The sequence below is a fragment of the Thermomyces dupontii genome (assembly GCF_041956625.1).
Source record: "Thermomyces dupontii strain NRRL 2155 unplaced genomic scaffold VTN31scaffold_3, whole genome shotgun sequence".
Taxonomy (NCBI): domain Eukaryota; kingdom Fungi; phylum Ascomycota; class Eurotiomycetes; order Eurotiales; family Trichocomaceae; genus Thermomyces; species Thermomyces dupontii.
In genome coordinates this window covers 1895937-1922756 of record NW_027192309.1, presented here as the reverse complement: position 1 = coordinate 1922756, position 26820 = coordinate 1895937, and the positions used below count along the sequence as shown (strand labels likewise).

General features: G+C 50.9%; 11 protein-coding genes across 11 annotated transcripts; 6 read left to right on the top strand and 5 right to left on the bottom strand.

Moving 5' to 3' along the window:
• Window positions 1-4478: 4478 nt before the first annotated feature.
• Window positions 4479-5794, top strand: VTN31DRAFT_4187 (uncharacterized protein; the record flags this gene model as incomplete). The annotated part of the gene is made up of 3 exons (XM_069404547.1): window positions 4479-4594; window positions 4700-4715; window positions 4793-5794. The coding sequence occupies 3 exons, from the start codon at window positions 4479-4481 to the stop codon at window positions 5792-5794; spliced, it is 1134 nt and encodes a 377-aa protein (XP_069261510.1).
• Window positions 5795-5978: 184 nt separating this feature from the next.
• On the bottom strand, window positions 5979-6659 carry VTN31DRAFT_4186 (mitochondrial 37S ribosomal protein bS21m; the record flags this gene model as incomplete). The annotated part of the gene is made up of 1 exon (XM_069404546.1): window positions 5979-6659. One exon carries the CDS (start codon window positions 6657-6659, stop codon window positions 5979-5981), a length of 681 nt encoding a protein of 226 aa, XP_069261509.1.
• A 292-nt stretch (window positions 6660-6951) lies between these two features.
• VTN31DRAFT_4185 (uncharacterized protein) lies at window positions 6952-7465 on the top strand (the record flags this gene model as incomplete). Its single annotated transcript, XM_069404545.1, has 2 exons — window positions 6952-7066; window positions 7155-7465. 2 exons carry the CDS (start codon window positions 6952-6954, stop codon window positions 7463-7465), a joined length of 426 nt encoding a protein of 141 aa, XP_069261508.1.
• Window positions 7466-7721: 256 nt separating this feature from the next.
• On the bottom strand, window positions 7722-9419 carry VTN31DRAFT_4184 (uncharacterized protein; the record flags this gene model as incomplete). The annotated part of the gene is made up of 4 exons (XM_069404544.1): window positions 7722-8626; window positions 8681-8885; window positions 8938-9210; window positions 9264-9419. The coding sequence occupies 4 exons, from the start codon at window positions 9417-9419 to the stop codon at window positions 7722-7724; spliced, it is 1539 nt and encodes a 512-aa protein (XP_069261507.1).
• A 305-nt stretch (window positions 9420-9724) lies between these two features.
• On the bottom strand, window positions 9725-10937 carry VTN31DRAFT_4183 (uncharacterized protein; the record flags this gene model as incomplete). The annotated part of the gene is made up of 4 exons (XM_069404543.1): window positions 9725-10036; window positions 10095-10481; window positions 10543-10685; window positions 10751-10937. The coding sequence occupies 4 exons, from the start codon at window positions 10935-10937 to the stop codon at window positions 9725-9727; spliced, it is 1029 nt and encodes a 342-aa protein (XP_069261506.1).
• Window positions 10938-11303: 366 nt separating this feature from the next.
• VTN31DRAFT_4182 (uncharacterized protein) lies at window positions 11304-12821 on the bottom strand (the record flags this gene model as incomplete). The annotated part of the gene is made up of 3 exons (XM_069404542.1): window positions 11304-11720; window positions 11771-12185; window positions 12283-12821. 3 exons carry the CDS (start codon window positions 12819-12821, stop codon window positions 11304-11306), a joined length of 1371 nt encoding a protein of 456 aa, XP_069261505.1.
• A 247-nt stretch (window positions 12822-13068) lies between these two features.
• On the top strand, window positions 13069-13973 carry VTN31DRAFT_4181 (uncharacterized protein; the record flags this gene model as incomplete). Its single annotated transcript, XM_069404541.1, has 4 exons — window positions 13069-13086; window positions 13144-13216; window positions 13265-13399; window positions 13465-13973. The coding sequence occupies 4 exons, from the start codon at window positions 13069-13071 to the stop codon at window positions 13971-13973; spliced, it is 735 nt and encodes a 244-aa protein (XP_069261504.1).
• Window positions 13974-16049: 2076 nt separating this feature from the next.
• Window positions 16050-17856, top strand: VTN31DRAFT_4180 (uncharacterized protein; the record flags this gene model as incomplete). The annotated part of the gene is made up of 5 exons (XM_069404540.1): window positions 16050-16073; window positions 16158-16307; window positions 16376-16711; window positions 16764-17783; window positions 17836-17856. The coding sequence occupies 5 exons, from the start codon at window positions 16050-16052 to the stop codon at window positions 17854-17856; spliced, it is 1551 nt and encodes a 516-aa protein (XP_069261503.1).
• Window positions 17857-18206: 350 nt separating this feature from the next.
• VTN31DRAFT_4179 (uncharacterized protein) lies at window positions 18207-19480 on the top strand (the record flags this gene model as incomplete). The annotated part of the gene is made up of 3 exons (XM_069404538.1): window positions 18207-18362; window positions 18434-19173; window positions 19240-19480. The coding sequence occupies 3 exons, from the start codon at window positions 18207-18209 to the stop codon at window positions 19478-19480; spliced, it is 1137 nt and encodes a 378-aa protein (XP_069261502.1).
• Window positions 19481-19596: 116 nt separating this feature from the next.
• VTN31DRAFT_4178 (uncharacterized protein) lies at window positions 19597-21024 on the bottom strand (the record flags this gene model as incomplete). The annotated part of the gene is made up of 4 exons (XM_069404537.1): window positions 19597-19698; window positions 19750-20598; window positions 20656-20787; window positions 20845-21024. 4 exons carry the CDS (start codon window positions 21022-21024, stop codon window positions 19597-19599), a joined length of 1263 nt encoding a protein of 420 aa, XP_069261501.1.
• A 2233-nt stretch (window positions 21025-23257) lies between these two features.
• Window positions 23258-24425, top strand: VTN31DRAFT_4177 (uncharacterized protein; the record flags this gene model as incomplete). The annotated part of the gene is made up of 4 exons (XM_069404536.1): window positions 23258-23309; window positions 23366-23404; window positions 23465-23999; window positions 24056-24425. The coding sequence occupies 4 exons, from the start codon at window positions 23258-23260 to the stop codon at window positions 24423-24425; spliced, it is 996 nt and encodes a 331-aa protein (XP_069261500.1).
• Window positions 24426-26820: the final 2395 nt, after the last annotated feature.

Below are 26820 nucleotides of genomic sequence, written 5' to 3'. Positions count from 1 at the left end.
ACCTCCACAAGAAGCAGCCTGGAGAGCATTGCCAATACTGCCACCTTGAGCGTTGACGTTGGCACCTCTCTCCAACAATAGTCGAGCAATCTGCCTGTGGCCTTGATAAGAAGCAGCTTGGAGAGCACTGGCATACATGGGAGTCATCTCGTCTCCTGGAGCATTGACATCTGCACCTCTCTCCAGGAGTAGTCGCACAACCTCCTCGTGGCCTTGTTCAGAAGCGGCGAGGAGAGCGTGACCTAATACGCCGAACATGGAACTTCGCCATAGATTCCGCCTTGTGCGTTGACATCAGCGCCTCTCTCCAGCAGCAGTTCCGCCAGTTCCTTGTGATCCCAATAAGAAGCAGCTTGGAGGGCATTGTAATACTTGCCGCCTTGTGCATTGACATTGGCGCCTCTCTCCAACAGTAGCTCGACAACTTCAATGGAACCATCAACGGAAGCAGCCTGAAGTGCACTTCCATACTTGCCACCTCGTTTGTCAACATCAGCGCCTCTGTCCAGCAACAGTTCTACTAGTTCCTTGTCACCTCCACAAGAAGCAGCCTGGAGAGCATTGCCATACTCGCCACCTTGAGCGTTGACGTTGGCACCTCTCTCCAACAATAGTCGAGCAATCTGCCTGTGGCCTTGATAAGAAGCAGCTTGGAGAGCACTGGCATACATGGGAGTCATCTCGTCTCCTGGAGCATTGACATCTGCACCTCTCTCCAGGAGTAGTCGCACAACCTCCTCGTGGCCTTGTTCAGAAGCGGCGAGGAGAGCGTGACCTAATAAGTCACCTTCCGCATTGACATCAGCGCCTCCATCACAGAGAGTTTGCACCACTTGCTCATGGCCCTGAAAAGAAGCGAGCTGCAGAGCGTTGCCATAACAGCCGCCACGCGCATTGACATCAGCGCCCCGCTTCAACAGCAATTGCACCAACTTCCTGTGTCCCCCAAAAGCAGCAGCCTGGAGAGCACTGCCAAACATGCCGCCTTGTGCGTTGACATCCACTCCTTTATTCAACAGTAGTTTTGCGATGTGATGAAGACCGGTCATGGCTGCGTAGTACAGTGGACCAGCGAACTCATATGCAAATGGCGAATAGCCATTGTATTCCTCAGGATCAACCAGCTTGCCCCAAACTGTGTACGCCTGTTCTTGCCTGAGGAAAAAATTCAAGGCGCCTTTCTGCACATTCTTTTGAGTCTCCGCTACCTTGATGTGATCCAGCAAGTACCGCGAGGAGTACGAAGCCAGTGGACATTGTTCCAAGATTTCACGGGCTGGTTTCTGTCCATCCAAACAAGACAAATACTTCAGGCAAATCAATGCCAACTTTCCATGTGATCTTGTCAGGTCAAACCGACCCTGCCATTTCCCCTTTCTTTCCCGATGCATGAGAAACTCCCTCGCCGTTTGATGAATGAAAAACAGCCTTGAATCGTAGATGCTGATGAATAGTCCACACAAATACTTCACTATCGACTCGAACTTTGTTCGCGGCCACATCTTCGATTCCAACGCGGAATGGGAGTCAAATCGTCCGTTCTCCAAAGCCAATGTCCATGCAACGTTTGCTTCATCAAGTGTCAAAGGGCGTGCTGCCGCCAGAACAATTTCAAGGAGAGCCTCAGTAGGGTGTTCGTCATTGCTTCTGTTCAGAATTTTCTCGTATGCTTCCGACACTTGGGAAGGAAGATTCGAAAGCAGCGCTTCCATATGCGGCCGCATGCTGAACGTCTCTGGACACTGATTGATAATCCCAAACGTCAGGTGGAGCCACAAATAGGTGCGGTGTTCCATTCTCTTCAGCTGTTCAACAATTTCTCGGCGATCGTCTTCCTCAAGATGATGCGCAATCTTATCCATCTTGGCGTCTATAACAAGATTGATCTCCTCGCTGATTTGGACAGCCTTCTCATCGCCATCAAAACGAACATACGCGACAGCGTCCGAAAATATTCTGAATGAGTCCTCCATGTCATTGTACGGACGACTTGTGATCAGGAACTTGAGCTTCGGCCGTGAATCAGAGGGCCGCAGTGGCTTGCAGTATAACTCCTCCATCTTCTTGATGAGTTGCTGCCTGCCCTCTCGATGACATTCATCAAGGGCATCGAGGACGCAAATAATTTCGCCAATGTTTGGGGAGTCGGTGCAACTCATAAAAATGCGCCAGAGCTCGGCAAAGTTTTGTGTTAAACCCTTGCCAAAGCCTTTACGTCTTGAGACCGCAAGTTCGATCGAATTTTGCGGAAAAGATTGCATAAAAAGTTGGTGAAGTATTGCACACAAAGCATTGGCCGCGTACATGCGGTTCTCTTCTCCATCTTTGAAAAAGAAATAGCAAACAGTCGGCGTTGCAGCTTTTGTGCACAAATGTCGTTCGTCGATTAATGCCCGGGATAGAACTGACTTCCCGCAACCAGGACCAGCAGACACCCAGAGGAGGCCGAAGTCACTGTCTCTCCATTTGCGGAATCTTTCGTCCTTCAAGAACCATTCGCATGTCCCTTGCACTCTTTGTGGGTTGTAGTCTTTGCATTTTTCGTAGTCGGACGCGAGATCTAGCAGGAGATCTTGCACCTGCTGGCTGTTATAGATCTTCTGGATCTCTTTCCTAGTTGCCTCCGGAATCGCCTGCATTGCATCATGGATATCCTGTAACTTCTCCTTATGGCGCAACTGGAGCTCCCAAGTCTCGTCTTCCTTGAGAAAGTTGAAGGCGGCGCGGTACTGTTCACTCTTTCTGTGGATTTCCGCGGATTTTCCATCCCAGTCATACCAGCCAGCCATCTTCTCCCATGCACGCGCGAGTTGGTGTCTGGATAGATGACATATAACTCGAGCTTGGTACTCTATTATATCCGAATAGAGCTTTGTTATCGGCTCTATGAGGTCTTGGTACTGTCGTTGACGTGACGGCACAAGACACTTCTTCTCAACAATTCCCCAGTAATGTTGGACATCGCAAACCAAGTTGAATCCTTTCAACATGGAATCGTGTTTTGACGTGGCATTTGGGAGTAACTTTCAAAGTCAGCATCTAGCATGAACTACCCCGTAACCTGACTGAGGACTGTCCTACCGGGAGAAGCAGAGTAACGCCAGTCCATGCCACAGTTGCAAACGGTTGAGTGGCAACAGCAGCCTTGATCACTGGATTTGACGAGAGGATAAAGTTGAACAGCCTCTCTGCTTGTGGCCGTATCTTCACATCTAATCCCAATATCTTGACCTGCCATTGCTTCTTCTCTCGATCGTCCTCGAGCCGACTAACAATCGACTCGATTGATTCAGACGTTGAAATGTGCTTCATGTAATCCTCCATCAACTCGGGCTCTCGGGCCTGCAGCAGTTTACAGGCCTGGGCCCAAAGGTCGGGACATCCGTTGGGTTGAAAGGAGGCACTCTCCGAAATTCTTGGGGAAGTAATGGGGCCAGGTAAGGGTGAAGTGGTGTCTACTGTTGTTGAGGACGAGACATCCTGCCCATGAGGAACCGAACAGGTGAGTATTGGTGTAGAAGTTCGAAGTAAACTAGAAACTGAAGGTAATTGAGTCGCAAGAGCAGCTCTTTCGCCCTCGGATATGGCAGTTTTCCTCTTCCTGCGTGACTTCGATTTCAGTGAAGGACGCATATTTCCAAAAATCGGTTGTATCTGCAGCTGATTGAAGAAGTCGGATCTCACAAAGGCTTGCTGAACTCAATGTGCAGGTTTAGTAGTTATTATATCATGGAAGCAGCACTCCACTGCATTTATTGTTACTCAAACTTATGAGACTGTGTAGCTCCGAATCTGGCCCAGGTTCAGATTCCGTGCTACATACGAGCCTGATTAGCCACTAGAAAGCTGGCATATCATCGAGCTCGACAGCCAGTAGGAAGCACAGGAGGTTGGGAAGAGGATTCTATCATACCGCTGGAATATATTCTGTTCGTCATTTTCAATAAACGCACTTTATGCAGTATTACCCTGTCCACAGGATCACAATCCGGCGCACCAGATGCATACTCGATAGCCGTCGGCGAGTCCGACGCTGCCTAGGTACTGTTTCTAAAGGGTCCATTCTCAGGCGACCGGAATGGACGGCTCGTTCCAAGGGTGGACTCTCGCAGTTATGCACGACTCTGCAAGGTAGCAAAACTCAGGATAGCACTGTAAATCAGAAATGGCTGCAGGACTGATAGCGAAGTGTGTAGTATGTAGTAGTACTTTGAGGACAAGGGAGTGTCGAATTTCTGGATGGCCGAGCTGACAAAGTACCTAGTTACATGTCAGGGTTCAAATGCGATAACTTGTAACTCCATAAGAAATGCTTAATAATCAAGTAACTGGGTATTAGAGGTTATTTGATAACTAACTAGAACAAAAGGACCTTACATAATCAAATACCTTCGCAAACACGTGCTACGAGAATGTCGCACTGCAATGTTTGCAGATGTTTACAGTCTAATGCCATGATCGTTCTGACTTCTCGCTCAATGTCTGTTTATTCGGCCTTATTGTTGGGTGCGGCTCTGTTCTTGCAGGGTCAAGCATCCTCCGACGGATATGTTCCCGGCCAAGCAGTGCCAGTCAGTTGCTTGAATCGAACAATGTGAGAGACATTTCGATCTCCCTGAGTCCCAAGAATGCGACAATGAATAAATCATGACTGTCACGACAAGAGAGAACGCAAGACTCGCTGACTTGATGGCGACAGAGAATCTGGTGAACATGTATGAACTGGACTCGCTGGAATGAACTTCGGCGCCTTCTGATTTCTGTTTCTCCAATTCGTTCTATGTCATGACAGATTCCGGATGATCAAGGCCGCCTTCAATACGTTCCTTTCGCGACCTGTAACGAGACGAAAGCACCTCTAGCGCTCCGATATGGCGTGTCGGAAATCATCACATGTACTATTGAATCCCTGTCAGATACCCAGTATCATTTGTTGGAGTATTATGTCCACTCGGATGCGCCCCTGACCTGTCGCGTGCCGACGAGACCGTTCGTGCCGAGTATTGAGGAGAGCGAGTTACAGAACGCAGTCAGCGATGATGATGACAACACCGTTCCGATAAATGGTGACGATGGTACTTACGGAGACAGCGAAGGCACGTCATATACGCCGCTCATGTTCGCATTGCAGGGCACGCTTCAGCAAAGTCACCTGCATGTGTGGTCGGATATCAACGTTCTCCTGCACCAGATTAGTGCCGTGGAGTGTCCGACGGAGCAACAGACCAAGAAGGTGCTGAAGACGCCGGGATATGTTGTAGCGGGGACCGCATACTCTTTGCCGGAGCTCCACACCCGATCAGAGCCAGAGAGTGAGCGCGAAACAGTTCTCGATGACGAGTCTATCATCGAGAATGCGCGTAATCCCTGGACAGCTGGTCACGGGACTAAGGTCGTCCGTGGAGAGCCGCTCACTTTCCGCTTCCGAGTGCGCTGGGTTTCTGGCGCAGATAGCCTGGGGTGGTTAGACAACAAGGACGAGCGAGCTGAACAGGCATTGCGCAAATGGCTGACGAAGGTGGTTCTGTTCTTCTCGGTTGCGGGAGTCGGAGCGTTGCTGGCGACATACTATGAGCGCGCGATTCGCCAAAAGAGAGGCGCCAGAGGCTGGCACGGAGATGGCATTCTCGGTCGGCCGTTTGGTGGCTTGAGGAGGAGGACCGGGAGTATGAGTGGTATAACATACGGTAACAGCGGAAGGGCAAATGGATACGGTGGATTCGTCCGGACAGGGACGGGGACGACCAGCCCAGGTTACGGGTATGGCTACGGAGGCTACGGCAAGAAGGAGTGAAGTGAAGGCATGACCGTGTAGAACCTGTAGAATATTTCATTTAAAACGTACTGTACAATCTAATCCATGCGCATGGAATCAACCCATTTGCAGTGATGTACACATTGAACCAGTCACAGACGAAGATCGAGGCGGCAATCAACCGCGACCAGAAGCCCAAGGTTGGGTAGCAGAAATCCTCATCCTACCACCCTTGCGCCCTCATCCGCTGAATCTTGCGCACCGTATGATTGAACGACATCTTGAACAACTTCCTCCAGCGCTCCCTCCGAATATCCTTGCGGACCTGGCCACGCCGAACATGGAACTTCTGCTGCGCTGCCTGTCTCCGCACGCCATTGGCGCTCAATTGCATCTGCAGAATTCGCAGGGCACCAGCAACGTCAACGCCTCGGCTGGGATCCACGGTGACCTGGCGACCAAGCTTCGTGCCAAGCTTGAGATCGATGCGGCGAACTTGCGGCGCGCGGTAGTGCGTGTCCGTTTCAATGGACGAGGACATGGCGCGGGACATGGATGCCGCGTCTTTCGTTGCGTCCGTCGATGTCGATGCCGATGATGAAGATGGCGAGGGGAAAGAGAGCGAGTTGGCGTTAGCGTTCCGAAGAGCCTGGTTGGTCCGGGACACAGCTTTATTGCCGAGATCAAGCTTGTCAAGAATATTTTGCACTTCGTCGAGCTTGTTGTCGGGCTTTTTATCAGTCTGGGGTTGTTCCGGTGATGGTGGTTGAGCATTGTCGGTCGACGACGACGGTGATGTGGAATATGGGCGTAGGCGAAGAGTCTGATGTTGTATCCGTCGCGTAACGAGACTGGATGTGCGTGCTGCCCGCAAGCTGCGGGCGAGGACTGTGCCGGCTGCCATCGTATTGAAAATGTTTGACTCAACAGCTTTGACAGTCGTACTTTGAACAAAACGGTCTTTGCAGAGCGCAGAGAGATACAAATTACACACCGCGGATATGGTCACGTGATTATCAGGCTATCTTCATAAAATCTCTTTCACAGTGCGATTTTTCCAGCTCTTTGTTTTATGTATCTCTTGAGTTTGTCGAAATCCTTTTTTCAAGCCATTTTGTGCGTGGGTATTCTCGAGTAAAACGGTATCCGGACCGACGAGTCTATTGCGTCGTGAAAGAGAGCAAAGTTGGTTACAAATGTCCGGCTTGACCGTTGCAAGTCTTCCCCGCATGACGCGCGACGTGCTCTCGTCGCTGCTCCTTTCTGCTAGTAAGCCCGACACGGTGGCCGTGATTGATGTGCGGGATCACGGTATGCTTCCCCTATCAAACCTCAAAAAAAAAAAAAAAAAAAAAAGGAAAAAGTCATGCAAAGCTAATCTTACGTCTCTTCTTTTCAGACCATGTCGGCGGCCACATTCATTCATCCACCTGGATCCCCAGTTCCTCGCTCGACTACAAACTTCCCGAACTCGTCCGTACGCTGCGAGACAAGGAGAAGGTGGTCTTTCATTGCGCCTTGAGCCAGCAGCGTGGCCCTTCGGCAGCGCTGCGGTATGCACGCGAGCGAGAGCGTATCTTGGGGGTCGACGAGAGTAAAAAGCAGGAGGTTTACGTCCTCGAGGGTGGCTTCGTTTCCTGGCAGGAGAAGTACGGCAATGATGAGAGATTGACCAAGGAATACGTCGAGGACTTGTGGCGGGAGTACTGAATCCTGAGTCTGGCGTGGTGTTCTGTACATTCAGGGACGGGTTGGGGGTTTCTTTTTATCTCGTTCGGTCATGACTGATGAATGATGTGATACCCGACTGAACAATCATAGATTTGCCATGATTGTAACGCGGTTTAAAGATAATACAGCTGTCCAGTTCCTCGTGAGGCAAAATGCTTGAGAGGGTATATTGTACAGTGCGTCGTGAGAAAAAGTTCAAGCTCTGACGCAGACATCCCATCAGCACGGCTGTCTGCTATATGGTGCCTCCAAAGCCAACCGGTCTTCTCCTCCCCCCATTCTCCGGCACAATCGCCAGGGCCTTATACACCTTCCCCATACCGTTTGGTCCTCGATCAACTAATCTCTTCCACCCGCTATGAATCCGCCTCCTGGTCTCTTCATCGCTTGCGTGTTTCTCCAACTGCGCCGCGCGCTCAGCGATGCCCATCATGCGCAGGAAATCCGCCTGGTCAACGGGGCCATGCACCTCGACGCCCTCGCTTGCATCGAGTGCGGCCTCCGCAAGCGCCGTGAAGTCCACGTCCGCGCTGACGTCGACCTGGCCAGGGTACGCAAAGGGTGAGACTTTTCTGTGCTGCCAAATCCCACGCAGTGAGTTGACCGGAACCGTGGATGTGGTTCCATAATCGATGATCAGAGCCGCACCGGAAGGCTGCGGCTTCGGGTTGTGTTGGGGTTGTTTGCCAGCCGCCTTGGGTACTTCCCCGGGTCGACGCGCCGGCGGCTTCTGCGTCGGTGTAAAACCGCCAATGCGGCGGGCAAAGTCGGCAGCGTAGATACGGCTTTCGGGGCTGACTTCGATGATTGAACCTGGTATCGACTTGAGCGCTTTATAGCGCTCTGAGATTTCTGGGAGTACGACGGACGACGGAGTGGCGATCTTAGCTCGGGACAGTTGGAACTCCGGCTCGTCATTAGAGACTCGCGACTTAGGATTCAGGTTGACTAGGAGTTCTCTCCATTGAGGCTGTGACGATGATTGCAGTTTTGCATCTTGCTTTATCGTTGTTGGGCCCGTGGGCGTGATGATTTGTGACGAGGATTGCTGCGCATCCGGAGCGGGGGCAACGGATTCGAAGGCATGAATAGGAAGAGCGTCGAAAAACTCATGGGCGAAGATGAACGGCATTTTATCATCTAATACGTTCGTTGGATCTTCTGCAAACAACCAGCCAGACTGAGGATACCTACTGTAAGGCAGCAATCGCATATCTTCTACCCAAACAATCGGAGTTCCGATGTGCTTGCTGACAGCCTTATAACCAATGTCAAATTCTTCAAGAGTCGCATCGCTTCCGCATAGGCGCTCCTTTTGAAGATTTCGTAGCGTCGCACTCGTTTCAACCAGGTATATTGTCTCGATGTTCTGTGCAAACTCCTTGAACCGGCGGATTGTCTACTTTTGTGTCAGCTTCCCATAAACCCGGAACCCTGCCGCATTCACGCACCCGTAGAATATCGTCCATCAATGTCCCCTTGCCCGGTCCAACCTCGATCAATTCCACCCCCGAGGGTCGCCGTCCTTGTGCAATCCACTCGGCCACCGTCCAGATTCCTATCAATTCGCCAAATACCTGCGTAATCTCCGGCGATGTCACGAAATCCCCCTTTCTGCCAAACACCTCTGTCCCGCTGGAGCTGCTGGCGGTGGTGTAGTAACCGGCTTCGGGATTTGTCAGGACCTGGCGCATATACGAGGCGATGGAGATGGGGCCTGTTGTCTATCCCACAATAAGTATTGATTTAAACTCACTATCAAAAAGAAAGCTCACACCTTGATCGCCTCAGCGATTGTCTTTGCTAACGGGGTCGACCATTCTTGCTTTTCAAAGTTGGAAAGGCATCGTTGGTAACCATGAGCGCAATGCGGTCTTGGACGTGCGATTCGTCTCAGAAGCTGTGTTGCTATATGCCTGGAGCTATTATTCATCATGCTCGGCCGTTTGAAGCTGGTCCGAAGGCAAGATCGAGCTCAATGATGCTTGTTCTCAACTCGAAGCTCGATACTTTCCGCAAAACCTCCGCAGCCTCCGCATCACGTGATTCGAGAGGGCTCATTCTGGAGCTTCAAGGAGCTTCGAAGCTGGTTGAACGCCCAGACGTACAGACAGATTTAGGACGTGGAATCCCGCGTTGGCGGCTCGTGCCAGGATTATCTGATCGTCTACAGGAGTAGAACAACAAGCTCAAGCCAGCGATGTCATCAATGCGAAGTTGTCGGAACCTACCAGGCCGTCACTTCGCAGCACTCCTCCCTCTACGCTGACTACTGCCATGGAGCGGCGGCGCGTCGGCCATGAGCTCGTCACTGTACAAACCATTTCCTTCCTGCCCGAGGCGTGGTCCCCGTCCCCGACTTTGCCGTCTTCCAATTTCACCACCAGATTGATCGAACCCGAATGTACCATCTTGGATCCACGGTTCTGCGCGACGACTCGCACAGCGCTGGTAATCTGCCTGTTCCCTTGATGCATCGTATGCGTTGCCATCTGCTATTGTCGGCGCAGGCTTCGACTTGAGGTGTACGGAGAGAATTCGACCGTCGGCCTGGGCTTATCAGCACTATCGCTTATCACAAGGCTTGCTGAGTTGGAAGAAAATCCACCTTTCGGTTATGGAAATGCGCAATCACATTCTCTGCGACCTCCCGGTTCGGACAGACAACCTCTGCAATGACAATGGGGTGCTGCGAAGTGATGCGACATCCGAGAATCTCGCCACCTACGACCGATTCAAATGCAGATTTGATATCTGCCGCGGTTGTACCAGGCGCGAAATTCCTCCCTTCCACAACGCAGGGACTCTGCCCTGCTCCCTTGATTGCTATCTCGTCGCCGCGTTTGTTGACTCGTGCGTTATCGGAATCAAGAGACGCCAACATGCGATCTTCACGTGAAGGACGGTTCGCGAGTCGCGATGAGCTGCTCGAACGATGGTTCGACTGCGAACTGGGTTTATTTATTCTCGAAGGAATTGATGATGAGCGTTGAGTCTTCTGAGGTAATCAGCGAAAACAGCACCCTCCTTCGCTCTTTTCAGCACAGCTATCTTACCTTGGGGAGACCAATCCTGCGCCCAAGGGCTGTATTTGCAGCCGCGTCTCGTTGATCCGAAATTCTCGAGCCAAGCTCAGTCGCATTGCGCTTCTTACCCAGAATCTTATTTGCGAGCGCTTCATTTTGTCGTTTGCGACGATCTTGAATAGTTTGCGCGTTAGCCCTGAATGTCGGAGCGGATAGCAAGGGTAGAATGCGAACTAACCAGCTTCGATAATTTCGTCGAATGACGGAATGGATTTCTTGTCAGTTGTCATGGTTCCGAAATGAAGCTCTGTGAATTCATCCGCAACAATCAAGGACAGGAGATGAACAGATGGCTGACTTTCAGCAGTCTGGAGTGGAAAAGGAGAGCTTGTAGAATCCGCCGACTTTATCAGATCGTTTCCCATCCAGAGCAGCGGAAAGCTGAGTTTCCTATTTCGAGGTTATCGTAATGGTACATGCTACTTTCAGAAGGAACGCTAGCCTGAATAGGAATCAGTTCCAGAAATAGTAATTACCTTACTTGTGAACTTGAAAGGTTGATTGATGTATGCACCATGAAGAGATGTTCCCCAGACATTCATTTCAAAACAGTCGTAATTCAGAGGCATGTTATTGCGCCGCTTTTGTTTCATATCCATCAGGGTGATCGATGGAATGAGACATTACTAATGGACAAAGACCCCTCTTCCCTTATCCGTATCAGTGAGTAAGGAGTAGGTAGACAAGGCAAATTGACCTGTTCTAATGTACATGTAATCAAGCAAGCCGACTCATGCCTCACCTGCCTCCGACGCACCGGTAAATACCCGCCCGAGATCCAGTCGAGGCGCTTCGCCTCCATGCCTCGGCGCGTCTGGCGTCCGCCGGCGTCGGTGCCTTTCCCCGCCTGCCTTGGAGGGAAACGTCGGAAACATTTCCTTCGGTTTCGGCCGTGGGTTTTCTTTGAAGTATGGATGGCGCAGGCATTCTGCCGCCGTAGGACGCGCTGCTGGGTTAAGGGCTAGCAGCGACGACAGCAGAGAAAGACCCGCGTTGGTGAGGTATGGGAATTTGGAGTGCGGTAGCAAGGGCGGGTTTGTCGTCCGGGGCGATGAGGATTCCGGTGGAAGCTTGAGTGATTTCGCATTGGGAAGCGATCGGAAATTAGGCCATGTATGTTGATTCGGCGGACCGGTTATGGCGAAGATCTTATGCCGTCAGTTGGGAATTCTCGCTTCAAAACTGAGAATGTAGGTACCTTGGACAATTGGTCGACCTCGTCTTTCCCTTGAAACAAAGGCTCACGGGTCAGGAGCTCGGCAAAGATGCACCCAACGCTCCACATATCGATCTCGGGCCCGTATTTCTCAGCCCCGAGCAGCAGCTCGGGCGACCGATACCAGAGTGTGACAACCAATTGAGTCAGGTCCGGTGGCGGGTCTCCATAAAATCGGGCCATCCCAAAATCAGCGATCTTGATCTCGCCGCGATTGTTCAGAAGCAGATTAACGGTCTTGAGGTCACGGTGTAGAATCCAATGCGAATGCAGGTACTCGATCCCGGAGAGAATTTGGAGTAGTAGCGACTTGGCTTCCGACGGTAAAAATGGCTCGGGCATATCGTCGAGAACTGTTCGGAGATCATGTTCGATGAAATCCATGACGAGATAAACACTGCAGGAGAGAGCCGACGAGATCCCCGGTGAGATGGTTAACACGTATCGTGCATCCGGAATTTCCCAGTGACAGTTTTCTCTGCGAGGATACTCACTCACTCAACTCATCTCCAATGACTATCTCCCGGAGGTTAATAATGTTCGGGTGTCGGCAGTGCTGCAACACCTGGATTTCGCGTAGGCCCGTGTCTGCAAACCCATACTCCGCGTCGCCTAGCTTGAGCTTCTTCAACGCGACAAACTCCCCTGAAACCATGTCCTTTGCTCTGGAGACGAGCCCATACGCCCCCTCTTCAATCATGTTGAGCATCTGGTAATTGTCCACGAGTCGACTAGGGGCCCATTCTGGAGCCGGGAATTCAAGCAACTTGCGCCGGCCTTCGACCGCTTCGACCGACTTGTCCGACTGCGGAGCGTCTTGCGACAGCCTTCGACGTTTCGATGGTCGTTCGGCGAGTCCATTCGCAGCATGGCTGTCCTGCTGACCAGTCGTGGCTTTGGATTGAGCTTCTTCGAGCTGCCGTTGTTTTTCCGCCTTGGCGCGTTTTCTTTCCTCCTTTTCGCGTTTGCGTCTGGCGATGGCAGCTTCTTCCTCAGGGTCCTCCTGATCCCATCTTGACCTCGCTGCCGACATGGCGGGGTGCTGATCGGGGAACAGCAATCGGCAAGCTTTTGCAGGGGTGTGTGATGGACTCTGGTCCGAAGGCTCTGGAATGACGCTATCCAGGCGGATCCACTCCAAATCAGATTGCACTTGCAAATACAAATACCGAAGGGCAGCGGAGAATGTTCTCTGGAAACTTAGCAAGTTTAGGCTTTTCAGCGTCTCTTGTTCATAATCTACAGTCCGCGATACTGGGTTGTCTACAATTGCTGCCATCATGATCGAGCCATTTCAGGTATGGGCCTGGACATTGCTTGATGCCCCGCGACATCTGACTGACATAGTGCACCAGATGACATTCGCGGTCCCTATGACCTGCGAGAGCTGCGTAGAAGACATCTCGCGATCGATCAACAAACTACCAGGTGGTCGCGTCGGTCCCCTTGCCTGGACAGGAGAGCTGACATGAGTAGGAATCCACAAGATTGAGGCAAAACTGCAGGATCAACTGGTCCTTGTCGAAGGCACTGCCGCTCCAAGCGCAATCGTCGCCGCGATTCAAGAGACTGGACGTGATGCGATTGTGCGAGGGAGCGGCGCTACGAACAGTAAGCGGGATTGGACCTTGTCCTCATCAAGCCGCCCCCTGCTGACATCGATCTTCTCCGTTTAGGCGCTGCCGTTTGCATCCTGGAAACACACTCGGAAACGGTACCCAATAAAATCCGCGGCCTTGCCCGCATGGTCCAAGTATCCAAGAATCAAACGCTCGTCGATCTCACAATAAACGGTCTCTCTCCTGGGCGGTATTGGGCAACGGTCCGCGAAACGGGAGATATCTCTGAAGGAGCGGCTTCCACGGGCAGTGTCTGGGAAGCTCTAAAGGAACGAGTCTTTGGTCGTCAGGAACCACGCGGTGTTTTTGGCACCGTCGATGTTAATGAGAAAGGCAAAGGAAATGTCTTCCTTGATCAGCCTGTTGCCGTGTGGGAGCTGATTGGGCGGAGCATGGTGGTTGCTAAGAATAAGGATGGCCCGTTCAGGAAAGAAGACCCCGATACGCTAGTCGGAGTCATTGCTCGAAGCGCTGGCGTGTGGGATAACGATAAGATGGTTTGCACCTGCTCGGGGAAGAATGTCTGGCAGGAGCGAGAAGAGCAGGTCTCGAAGGGTATGCTATAATTGCTACGATATAAAATAAACCCATCGGAGAGCCGGGTATGCTTGCGCCCTGCAGACTCTATACATAACTGTGAGTACCTTTGAGATTGTGGCATAGTCCTCCAAGGTTGATAGGCCTAGTGGTTGTCCATGTCCACATCATGAATATTGACACCGGTAATGGCTCCGTTGAGCATTGCATATGAGTAATTCGATTTGCCTCAATCTTCAAGACAGCGCCTGCTTGTCCGAATGTACTTCGGGCCGAGGAGACGATATACTATATTATTACCATGTCATCTATTCTTGCCCATTGCTTCCAATACGGCAGGTAAACAAAGTGGCTGGGACCCAGCTCTGAGCGAATCGCCTATTACTAGTTTAATAGTACTGTAAATAGATGATTAGACTAGATCCGAAAGACTGCAATGGATGATAAACGACGAACAAGGGACTCGCTACAGCTCAAATCGTATGCAGGACCGTAGTACACAAGGCTTCTGGAAGAACTGCATAGACCAGGTTCTAGGTAGCAGTACGGAGTACACGGCGCTACAACGTTGGATGTCTATCTCAATCTACACAATCGCCAATTGGGAAAATACCGCATAAGCCTGATTACTAGTATGTATTTATCATTCTAATTCTGTAAACCATCTCATCATTTGACAAAATTCAGGTTAGAACATCTTCTGAGATGGGAATCACGTGGCTCATCCAGCCCTACTTTGACGCGACTCTTGTCAATGACCCTTTCCAGACGACCACCCGGTTCCTCCGTCAATATACGACTTCTGAGCACGGATACTCGTTCTGGTAGTGTCGTTGATGCACGTCAGTTTCGTCTTAACGAGCACTTTACAGATGTTGTTGGCCAGCCAGGGAATCCCTGGCTTGCTTACAGACCAGGGACATTCCAGCAGCAGCAGATGACTCCGGATCCCCGAGCCAGTCAGCAAACACCCCCGGATCTCAGAGAGTGATCGATCGGCGACATTGACCTAGCAGTATGGATCTTCATGGGGAATCCGTTCCATCTGAACTCTGTTTTCTCGTCGATGGCACTGTTCAGCAGTTCAGGAGAATTCCAAGAGTGGAAATCCTGATTGGGCCGTCATAGGAGGCTTGGCACGACTTGGCAAATGATAACTCTAGCCACGTGACCGGCTGGGCGAAATCAGGCATTAAAAAAAGGAACAAAAACGGCGAATTGACCAATCAACGGTGGTTAAAGTTCGTCTCTGCCAATGCCTGATGAAATCATGCAGGTGGATCGATTGATCGATTGATATGTAGACCGACAGTTTATGCTTCAGAGCGCTTGGTGTCTGTTAGTTTAGCAATGCGATTGGGCTGGCGGGAAGCGATGTAAAGCGCGCGGTTCTGGCCAGACGAGGAATCTTGATTGTCCGGATTTGAGTCGCGATTCAAAACCACTCTGTCGAGCGCGAGTCATTCAGGAGAAGCATTGAAGGCCAAGTAGTCGAGTTTGGCGGAATGAGACGAGGGAAGGACTCTTTTCCGAACAAGACTTGAACTCTTGAAGTTTCGTGCTCCGGAATTAAGTACGAGTAGGTCCACGAGATTGACACTCTTACGCTGGAGCAAAATTGACACGTCGAAACCATCCGAATGACCGAATCCAACCCCAGCCTTCCAGCATCCAAGCTTTCCAAGTTGCCAGCTACCAGTTCAATTCAACTCACCCGTCCTATATAGAAGTTTTTAAAACCCTCGTATTGTCCACTCATGCATCCGAGAGATTGTTTAGCCGATCCTCGCAGTAAGGGACGTGCCCCGCACGACGGTGTCGGCGTTCTCATGCATAAGCGTGGTGATTGTCACACATCCAATCAAGCGTCTCAGGCTTCGTCTCGCCATGCACCTTCGGGTCTAAAAAAACTCCCCAAGAGAGCCGGCGACTGGCACACAGTCGTATGATGTGAAAGTCCGCCGAGACGAACCGCTCGAAATCCAGAGACACGACGTTTGGTAGACGCCCTATATATGAATCCCACGCCCAGTTTTCGCTTCATCCCCTGCTTGTAGGCCTTTCGTTCCGATCGTACGGTACTCACCCTCCCCTCGTTCCCACAAATGGTGGTGATGTCGTTGAAACAAGTACGTGAAATGACAATTCGGCGGTGATGGCACATTTGCGGGGTGCAACTGACCGGGGATTGTTGACACTGAGAAATCACGTAGGAAATCGAAACTTGGGTGAAAGCCCTGAATCATTACGACAACAACGAATATGAAGAGGCGCTCCGTGTCTTTGCCGAAATCGCCGACACGTCCAAGATCTTGTTCAACTGCGGGGTGATCCATGCGACATTGGGAGAACATGAGAAAGCGGTATGCATCGCGTGCTCTCTGAGACTCGACGGGTGTTTTGGAGCCGGTCTGACCCAGGCTTTATTCAGGTCGAATGCTACCAAGCCGCCATCCGTCTCGATAATTACTTCGCCGTCGCCTACTTCCAGCAAGGCGTCTCGAACTTTTTGCTCGGAGATTTCGAAGAGGCGCTGGCCAACTTCAACGATACGCTTCTGTACCTTCGAGGGAATACATCGATCGATTACGAGCAGCTGGGACTGAAGTTTAAGCTGTACTCATGCGAGGTGCTTTTCAACCGCGGACTATGTTACATCTATCTGCAGCAGATGGAGCCGGGGATGCAAGATCTCCAGTATGCCGCCAAGGAGAAGGTGACGAGGGATCATGATGTGATTGACGAGGCGATTCGGGAACGAGCAGAGGTAGACTCCTTTCTCTTTCATTGTGAGACGGAATATCATTAATACTGAATAGGGGTACACCGTCTTCTCCATCCCCGTCGGTGTCGTCTATCGACCGAATGAAGCTAAAGTCAAGAACCTCAAGTCCAAGGATTACCTCGGCAAGGCACGCCTCGTGGCCGCCACGGACAAGAACAATGCATTCACAGGATTCCAGGGGGTGGAGGTGAAGAAGGCGATGGCCACGGAAGCCAAAGACGACCGACCCCCCGAGTCCATCTCCTATGCGGCAACGAACCTCGTCCAGCGAAACCTCTCCAGTCGCAGCCGACAACAATCCGAGCCACCCATTGGGAGAAACACGTTCCCGCCAACGCCGCCGCCGGAGAACGAGAAACCGGGTTCAGCCAATAATGGAGGCGCTGGTATCACGCGGCGCGCACAATCGGTGCGGGGACAGCGTCCACCGTATCTGAATTTTGAACAATCCGGTGTCCGCAGCAACGGCCGAACGGAGGAGATGCCGTCGATGGAACAGTCGCGGATGCGCCCGAGGCGAACAGCATCCGAGACCCGGGTACCACTAATGCGGCAGCCGAGCTCCCGGCGTTTGTATGGCGAGGTGCCGGTCGCTCCCTCGCGACGAGACGGCGACGGCTTGACAGACGTGTACGATATGTACGGCCCGCAGCGAGGCATGCGCAACCGGGTCCCCGAATACATTGATGAGGATGATGAATACGGAAGTGACGAGGACAGCGCTGCAGATATGCAGTTCGAGATGATGCCACCGACTTATGCGAGTCGAAGCATGTCAACTAGACGCAGCAGCCGAGGTAAAACCGTGCAGTCCTTCCGCGTCAAGGTCCATGCGCTGGACGATATCCGCTACATCATGATCACCAGAGACACATCATTTGGCGAGCTCGAGGGGAAGATCCGCGAGAAGTTCAATTTCAGGAACCGACTGCGCATCCGTATGCGCGATGATGGGGACATGATCACGATGGGCGACCAGGAGGATTTGGATCTGCTGCTCAGAATTGCGGCGGATGAGGCGAGGAGAGAAAACCTTGACATGGGAAAGTTGGAGGTATGTCCTTTATTTTCCTTGCTTTTCTCTCCGCCATGGCTAACTCGAGCAGATTTGGGTGGAAGAGCGATGAATGGCTTTCGTAGACGGTTTGATATCAGTCATTCTTTGCTTGATAGCGCGGCGTTGGGTCTGGATTCTTCTCATTCAAAGTACATACTATTTAGATTAATCGTTGCTGACCATACCTCATGTTCAAATGGCTCCATGTCAGATATTCGGATTCATTTGTGTGTTGGTTAACCTATACTGTTGTTGTGAGCTTTCAAGCCAAAGTTTCAAACATTGGCAGATCCATTCGTACGGTCCACGGAGTAGGCCCAGAGCTCAACGCCTAGACCGATGTTTGGCGCGCCAAACACGTTACTTCACTTCAACCCCAAGTCGCATCGACAATACAGTATTCTCCCAAATTCAACCACCATGACAGACCTAACACCAATCTGGCAAAATATTTTACAAGAGAAACACTCCATTCAACTCCCAACACGGCCCTCCCTGAGAGAGCGACTTGCCGAGACGGGAGAAGAAGAGCCAACACGCAAAGTCAACGAATTCCTCAAGGAGGCATACCGAATTGTCCGGCTTTCTCTCTCTCTCTCTCCCTTTGAAATCAATAGCGAAAAGGCCCAATCTAACGTTGCAAACAGAACACACACATCACCTCGCTACTCGAATACCTCCATTCCATCCGCCATTCCTACCTCTCCATCACAACAAAGCCCCGAACCGGAGCAGCAGCCAAAGCATCAGCCCGACGCACAGAAACGAAACCCTTATCCGACGCAGACCGCGATACGGTCGACTCGTCGACCGCGCTCGTCCTTCGCGATCTATCCAACAGCATCAACAACCTCTCCAGCGCGGAGGCCCTCCGCCAGGAGACCGAAGCCCGATTGCTCGAGAAGAAGTACCCGCGAAAGACCGGCATCTGGCGATGGGCGGCGGGCGGCAAATCCGGGACGGAGACGGGCGACGAGGCGAAGAGCGAGGAACAGGTACGGGATGAGGAGACCGCGCGGACGATCCGCGCCGTGCGCGAGAGCATCCTTTGGCTTCTCCGGCGAAGGCTGGAGCATGTGACGGAGCTGCAGCGGGAGATGGTGGAGAAGAGGATTGAACGAGTCAGGGAGCGGGAGAAGAGTGCTTTGTACAAGCAATCTGCGACAACGACGACACCTGGAACAGGACCAACACCAATGGAAGGGGTTGAGGATTCTCGATACGTGGCATCAACGTCCGTGCCGGCGCCCACGCACGCGCAAGGGGATCTCTCTGCGGCAGATGAGTCACAGATCGAACAGCAGCTCTCCCCGGAGCAACTCCAGTTATTTGAGGAGGAGAATTCATTGCTCCTTCGCAGTTACGAGGATACGCTGAATAAGATCCAGTTTGTCTTCCCTTCCCCCTACCCTCATTCTCTTCCCCGTACCTTCGTCATGCTAACTGATGGTAGAAATGCGGAAAAATCCCTGCTCGAAATTTCCTCCCTCCAAAACACGCTCGTCAGCCATCTCGCAACGCAGGATGAATACATCTCCCAGCTCGTCGCCGACGCATCCAATACCGCGTCGAACGTCCAGCGAGGAAATGCCGAGTTGAAACGCGCCACAGAGCGGAGATCTACAGCTCAAATGGTGTTTTGGGGTACTGTCGGGTTGTGTACATCACTCATCATTTGGGATGCTATTTTCTAGAGCAACTTCCGTAAAAAAATTCAACTAGTAACAAAAAGCGGTGAAGCCTCTTTCCCAATCCCATGTGTAGTCGCAGTTTTTATTGCCCTCAAAAGTCGTGGTACCTCGTCATTGCTCTACAGATGCGCCGTCGCGCGGACCACATCATCCACGGCATCGGCAAAGTAGTCCAGGTTGTGCGAGTTCAACCCGGCCATGGAGATACGTCCATTCTTGGTCTAAGAGACAGTTAGCTTCCGTCGAAGAAGTCTCTTTGCAGAGGAACGCACCATGTACACATGCCACTTCTCCCGCAATGTCATCACTTGCTTCTCACTCAACCCGGTGAACGAGAACATGCCAATCTGGTTTGTGATGTGCTCCCACGATCCCGGAGTACCCTTGGCCTCGAGACGCGCGCGCAGACCCTCCCGCATCTTGATGATGCGGCCGCTCATCGTGCGCAGATCTTCTTGCCACTGGGCAAAGAGTTTGGGATCGTTCAGAATGATGCTGGCGATGCGAGCACCGTACGCCGGAGGATTGGAGATCTCGGACCGTTGCAAAATGGCAAGCTGGCTCGCGATGTTCTTGGCTGCCTCCGCGGCGTCGGGGCCGGGCGCAGTGACGAAATGGAAGGCGCCTGTACGCTGACCGTAGAGACCAAAGTTCTTCGCAAAGGACTGTGCAATGCAAGTCTCCAGACCCAGCGACACAAAGTACTGCACGGCCCACGCGTCGCGCTCGAGGTCGCCCGATGCGAAGCCCTGGTAGGCACAGTCGAAGAAAGGGAAGTGACGGCGTGACTTGATCACTTCGGCGATCTGCTTCCATTGCTCCTGCGTCGGGTCGACACCCGTCGGGTTATGGGCGCATGCATGCAGCAAAACGATCGATCCTTCCGGTGCCGAGCGCAACGTGTTCAGCATGCCATCCAAATCCAGGCCCTTGGTCTTTGCGGAGAAGTACGGATACGTCGCGATGGGCAGGCCGGAATGGGTGAATATTTGTTTGTGGTTCGCCCAGGTCGGGTCGGACAGGTACACGGTCGGGCGAGGCTGACGAGGGTGGAACTTGGCAAGGAACATCGCACCCAAGTGAACTGCTCCGGTACCAGAGATGGTTTGGAAGGTTGTCACCTGGTTACATTAGAACGCGGCACAGGGAAAAGTCGGCCGGCAACAATGGGGACATACGCGATTCTCGCGGATTGCAGGGCTGTCAGCACCCAGAATCAGCTTCTGCGCTGCGGATGTGAACGATGGAAGGCCTGCAATCGGCAGGTATTCATGATCGACATTGGGGTCATTACGCAGAATCTCATCAGCCTGCGCAAGTCAGCACGGAATGTCATGGCCGACATCTACGGTTCAGTGTAATAGTACCTTTTTGACAACAGGCAAGATCCACGGCTTCGCATTGTCGTTTCGGTACGCGCCAATGCCCAGGTCAACTTTCTTGTCCGAGGGATCCTCCTTGTATGCCCGCATCAGGCCGAACAAGGGATCCTCGGGGGCCGGAGCGATCGCCGAGGCCGTGAAAACCGAATTACCAGAGGACCCCATGATGCCCGTCACAATCAATCTCAATGACGTCGAGTCGGCTGGGAACTCGGGGGGGAATTTCTGAATATCAAAAGTTGTTTTGGGGGCGGAAGTCAAACGGTGAGAAAGGTCGTGGGATGAGGGAGGGGTTATGTATTGACTTGTTGTATGTTGCCCTCTTGGTGCCTCAGGAATCGAGATGATCACCTGGTGGCTGTCGATCCCGTTGGATTTGGAGATCCAAGATCGATGAGTGGCCCCTTTCTCCAACTTTCTCCAACTTGCCCCCGGTTAAAGTCGGCGAATATTGTATCGGTGCTTGTGATTGGTTCAATATACCATCAAATCACCATTGTCAACTAATACATTTACTCGCAAGTACCTAGGTACCTAGAGCGTACTACCTATCGAATGATTCAACTCGTCATCTGATGCTGGATTTGAACGAGGGTACATTGACAGAGCTAATATTTCATGCCTTCGCGGTAGATCGGAATAAGTGTCGTAACTACGACTCGGTTGAGGCAAATCAGCAGATCCAATCATCCAACAGTCAGCGGCTCAACGCCAATGCGATCCGGATACATAATACATGTGATGATGTGACTGGCTAATGAGCTAAAATTGAAATAGCCACTGCGAAGATTGAGAAATTGACCGCAAATTGTACAGTTTCGCAGGCAAACCTGCGGCCATTCAATTTGGCAATTTCAGGCAATCGCCGATGCACACTGATAGATAGACACCATAGTCCAGTGACTGCAGAGTCCAGTCCATCCTCCACAGTATCATAACCCTAACCCTAAGTAAGGTCTACCCAAAGGTCAACAAACTCATGCCCCGCAGTTTGCTCAAGTGTTCAACATTGTGGCTTGACTTCCGGGGAACGATGCACCTGTTGCCCTCGCAGAGTCACCGACCGTCGCATTCGGCTAAACGGCCCTCCATGCGCCTTCGTTTCTTTTCAATTCTTGACAGTAACAAGCGGTCAATTCTCATCCTTCCTCAGTCCACGGAACCGCCTCTTTGTTGGAAGTTTGGATGTGCCAGATAGGTTGATTTTTTATCAGATACAAGATAGCTAATGATATAGCGGTATAGTATGGAGTAGTGCATGGCGGATCGAAAAAGCTCGGTTGTATGCTATCAATTGAGAGTAGTGCTGGTAGTAGGTGCGTTATCGTCCTCAACAACACGGCTCAGTCCTACGATCAAATAAGATTCTGCGAGTCGTTAAGCCGCACGTTGAACCTGGTCTATGCAGGAATAGTACTTAGGGAATGAAGGCAATTGCTAATTAGTACTTCAGGGGAGGTGAAGGTTGAAATGAAAGTGTGGCACACGTTTAGATCTTGGCTGGGCGTAAGAGACTGACACTACAACGCGCTGCTGTCACTGTCAGTCACGACTCACATGAAGCAGTAAATTAAGCGATAGTACTGTACTCCGTACCTCTGTCAAAAGTTAATAATCGAGAAACGGATTTGGGCATCAAGGTCGTTGTGATAGTGTTATGCAGATTTCAGATGACGTTCTGTGGATGACTAGATCGGAATCTTAGAACAGTCTAATACCTTTTCTAGAAGCATAGAAGCTTGCAGCAAACTGCCGTTCCATCCATTTAGATTGCATGCTACCGATATCGGCTAACATACCGGGTACTGGGGACCACGAATCTAAACCAAATTCTTCCGGAATTACTATGCAAGGCAGCCGTTGTGAAAAGTCAATCACAAACTCACTGGTAAATGGTTTCGAGCGGTCAACAGCGTTCATTGAAGGCATAGGTATCCACGACGACGTGAGTCATGGTGAGTCAGGCCGACTGATTCAAAGAGCAGAACATACCTCGGTAGGTATGTAGGTAGGGCTTCATAAGAGACCTGGAGGACACATCTGCGAAGCCATCTTGTCAACCGAGCACCCAAAATATCCATCCCTCAAACTCTCCGGTACGGAGTACTTTTGCATCGATAGCGTTGTGGGGTCCCTTGTCAGCTACCAGACCAGGATCCAATCGCACGGTGTCCTCCAATCACGAGTGGAGGTGTCAAGGAATCGCAAGGCGGTGAGCCTGGGAAATTTTGGAAAAATTATCGGATTATCCCGTGGGTTCCATCGACATCCGTGTCCAGAAGGGGAAACGGTGCAGGAGAGTACCGTTGTGGGAAGCATGATGATGGACTAGATAAAGCCAGTGCATCTGGCCTCTCGAGGAAGTCAACATTGATTTTTACAAAAATCGCATTCCACCATGGGGTCGATTGGACATCCGGTTTGCACAAAGAGGTTTCCTCTTAATAATGGTCTGATGCCCGTGTCAGTGAGATACATAGATCCAGATTTGCTAAACTTTGAACAGGTGGAACGATCCCCGCCGTAGGTCTGGGCACATGGCAAGGTGGGATTGAGTCCCTGTCAACCTCCATATCAATCGATTCCTTCTGACTGCTTTGCACAGGCAAATCCGGCACCGACGACGCAGAGGAGCTACATAACTCCATTGTGTATGCCCTGCGCGCTGGATACCGTCTTATCGACACCGCACAACTCTATGAAGTCGAGTCCATTGTGGGGTCTGCCATCCGCGCATCCGGCATCCCGCGGTCTGAAATCACCGTAGTGACCAAGTTCTGGGGTGAGTGGCACCATGACCCCGCCGCGGCGCTGGAAAAGTCACTCCGCGAACTCGACATCGATTACATTGATATCTTTCTCATGCATTGGCCATGGGCGACTTCACCGGATGGGAAGAAGGTGATTGGCCCTGATGAGTCGCCGACGTTCATCGAGACCTGGAAGGCCATGGAGGCTCTGGTTGGTGAAAAATGCCGTGCAATTGGTGTGAGCAATTTCTCTCAAAAGACACTCGACGCCCTGCTGCGCGAGGCAAGGATCGTGCCAGTGGTAAACCAGGTTGAGCTGCATGCACTCAACCCATGCCTGAACCTCGTCCCGTACTGCGAAAGCAAGGGAATTCGAGTTATGAGCTGGAGGTTTGTTGTCTTCTCAATTCTACTGGAGTCTCGGAGCTGACACACAATTGCTCTAGTACCATGGGCGGAGGCGGCCTGCATTCACCTATAGCAAGGGAAGTTCTTACAAACAAACTTTTCACTGATATCGCGGAAAAACACCACTGTCCCCTGGGTGTGGTATCGCTGTCCTGGGCCGTGCAACGCGGTGTCATCGTTATTCCGAAGAGCAACTCGCGGGAGCGCATTGATGCCAACATCCGTCTCGTCACGCTGACAGATGAAGAAATGGACGCAATCAACAATGCACACAATACCATCGGAAAATTCCGTATCGCAGACAACATCAAATTCATGCACCGCGAGTTCCGGGGCAAGAAGACCCTCATGGGATGGACAGCAGAGGACTTTGGCTGGGAGGACAGTCAGGGCAATTGGTTGACCTAATCTCATTGCCAATACATACTTTCTTTCCTAATAGATGATAGACTTTTGACTGCTCAGGCTTGAATGAATACCACCATACTATTGTATGCACATGGAATAATGTTCGCAGGACAGTGGGACTCTTTCCCTGTGCAACCGATGTGTTGAACCGAAAATCATTGCTTATAATCTCACATTCTGCCTTATGTAAAAATCGTTCGACTATTCGATTGAATGGCACGGTACTTCAGCGAGCATATATCTACAGACCTGAGGAATTCATAATTCCTCGAATTCGGACTCCAGTCCTAGAGGGTGCCACTGGGGCCGGACATTTTTTATACTATAGAACTGGACAAATTACTGTCACTGGACACGAAGACGAGTCTGACCGCCGACACTGTAGAACAAAGTGCCGTGCTGTGAAACTGTGGGTTGATAGAAGGAAGTTTAGCCGAGGATATCTGCAAACTTCACTCCACATCTGACTCGTGATTATGACTCCATCCAAACTTCAAGATTTTAAAATTGTCATGAAGGGAAATGATCTCATGTTGAAAACGGATGCAAAGATTCTACAACCCACGGTTCTGCTCTTCTGCATGGTTAGGGTATCTGTGTCACGTGATGGACATCAAGACCGTTCATTTTCACATTTTATGGCAGAGAAATCTTCTAGTTGAGCGGTACCGACATCGCGAGTGTAATTTCTTGTTAGTATCTGCGCTTATGCTTTGATAGCTTGGCTGGTAAACTTGTTCAATGTCCTGTGTTGTGTCCCTGGCTGGTTCCAAACCGCCGACATTCAATTTCACCATTGGCAGATATAGTAGTGAGCAAAAGCCAAGTACTATGTACTAGCTATCATTGTGTTTCTTTTGCTTAATGAGAGAATATTCAAATTGATTCATTTAAAATCGACTCTATTCAGCGAACATTTCCACCGGTTCACGCGAAGTAAATAATACTGCTTGATTTACAGTTTCCAACAGTCAATGAAAGCCATACACCCAAGTCCATGCTTTGTAAAAGAACATCATGGGCAAAATTGACAACCCAATGAATTTGAAACGCACGCTTTGAGGCAAAATTGACTATCAGAAGAGGAGTTCTAGCGGCTCGGGTGAAGAGGTTTCATTCTTCCATAGTATATTGGTGTAGCCATTCCTAATGGTTGGCTTGCTGACTGCGAAGAGGTTTATTCGAGAAACGTCGAACAGTACAAGAAAATGCCGTGTATATCAAGCACTGTAAAATCCTAACATCAACGGCCAAGTAGTAACTATGGAACTTATTTACCGTGCAGAAGTTGAATAACATCTATTTCCTGCAAACATCCCTTTGAGCTGACTGATCAAGACCACAGCGCCGGGGCAACTTGAGAGCAAAGACTGATCCAGACAGGTAGCCATTGAATTGGACAGCACTTTTTATGAGGCCCCGGCATTGGGCGATGAACACAAACAACTCTGGAGTCTTGCAGATAGTACTACTCTAAAACCATCCTAGTATTCTGAATATCATTAACTCCTGCTTTGATTTTAGTAAATCTTTGATACTGCCCAGCTTCTATTCAGCGCCGCAGAGTCCCAGGGACAAATGGGTGCTATATTCATCTGCGGTATAGATATAAGATACATGACTAGGTATAGCGCATTAGAAGATCCTGTACGGAGGGATGTCCATGGATCTCATGAACGCCGCCATCCTGTTTCTTCCGCGTAAAGAAGACAGTACAGAAATGACCTCGTCGTCGCTTGGTTCGTTTCAAGGCAGGCGCAGTATGTCTTTACCTAATTATTGTTACTGTGACAATGTATATAGATGCTGCCTCAGACCCCAGGGTTAGGGGTCGGTGAGTCATGTGAAGGGTCCAAGAGAGGGATATCAAACACGCTACACCCTGATCTGTACAGATCAGGATTCAGTTTGTACACAAGCGGTACTATCAGATAACATCGTCGGATACAACGGTTATAGGCATTTTGTATCAAGTCGCAGTTCTACCCCTCTCTAGGACTTTTTAGTAGGAATCCTTGGATCCTACAGAGAACGCCCCTTGAGAGTAACTAAGGAGACTTGTACAGTACCGTACTCGTAACGCAGTAACAGAGGTTAATCCGAACGAGGTCACGTCTTAGGTAGTAATGGCTTGAGCAGAAGGTTCCTGTGCGTGGATTCATTTACATCACATGTAGAATTAATGTCCATGTTGACGCGCCCAACTTCACAGCTTGATGACCTTGTTCTCTCATCCTGAGGAGTGAATCTCTCCGATCCAACTTCATCGGACATCCTGCCTTTACATGTTTCGATGGCTTCGCTGTCAGAAGAAGAGCTCAAGGTCATCAGACACCATCTTTTGGGCAAAACTCTTGATACTTTCGAAAACCAGGGTCGCAATCTATCGTCCGAG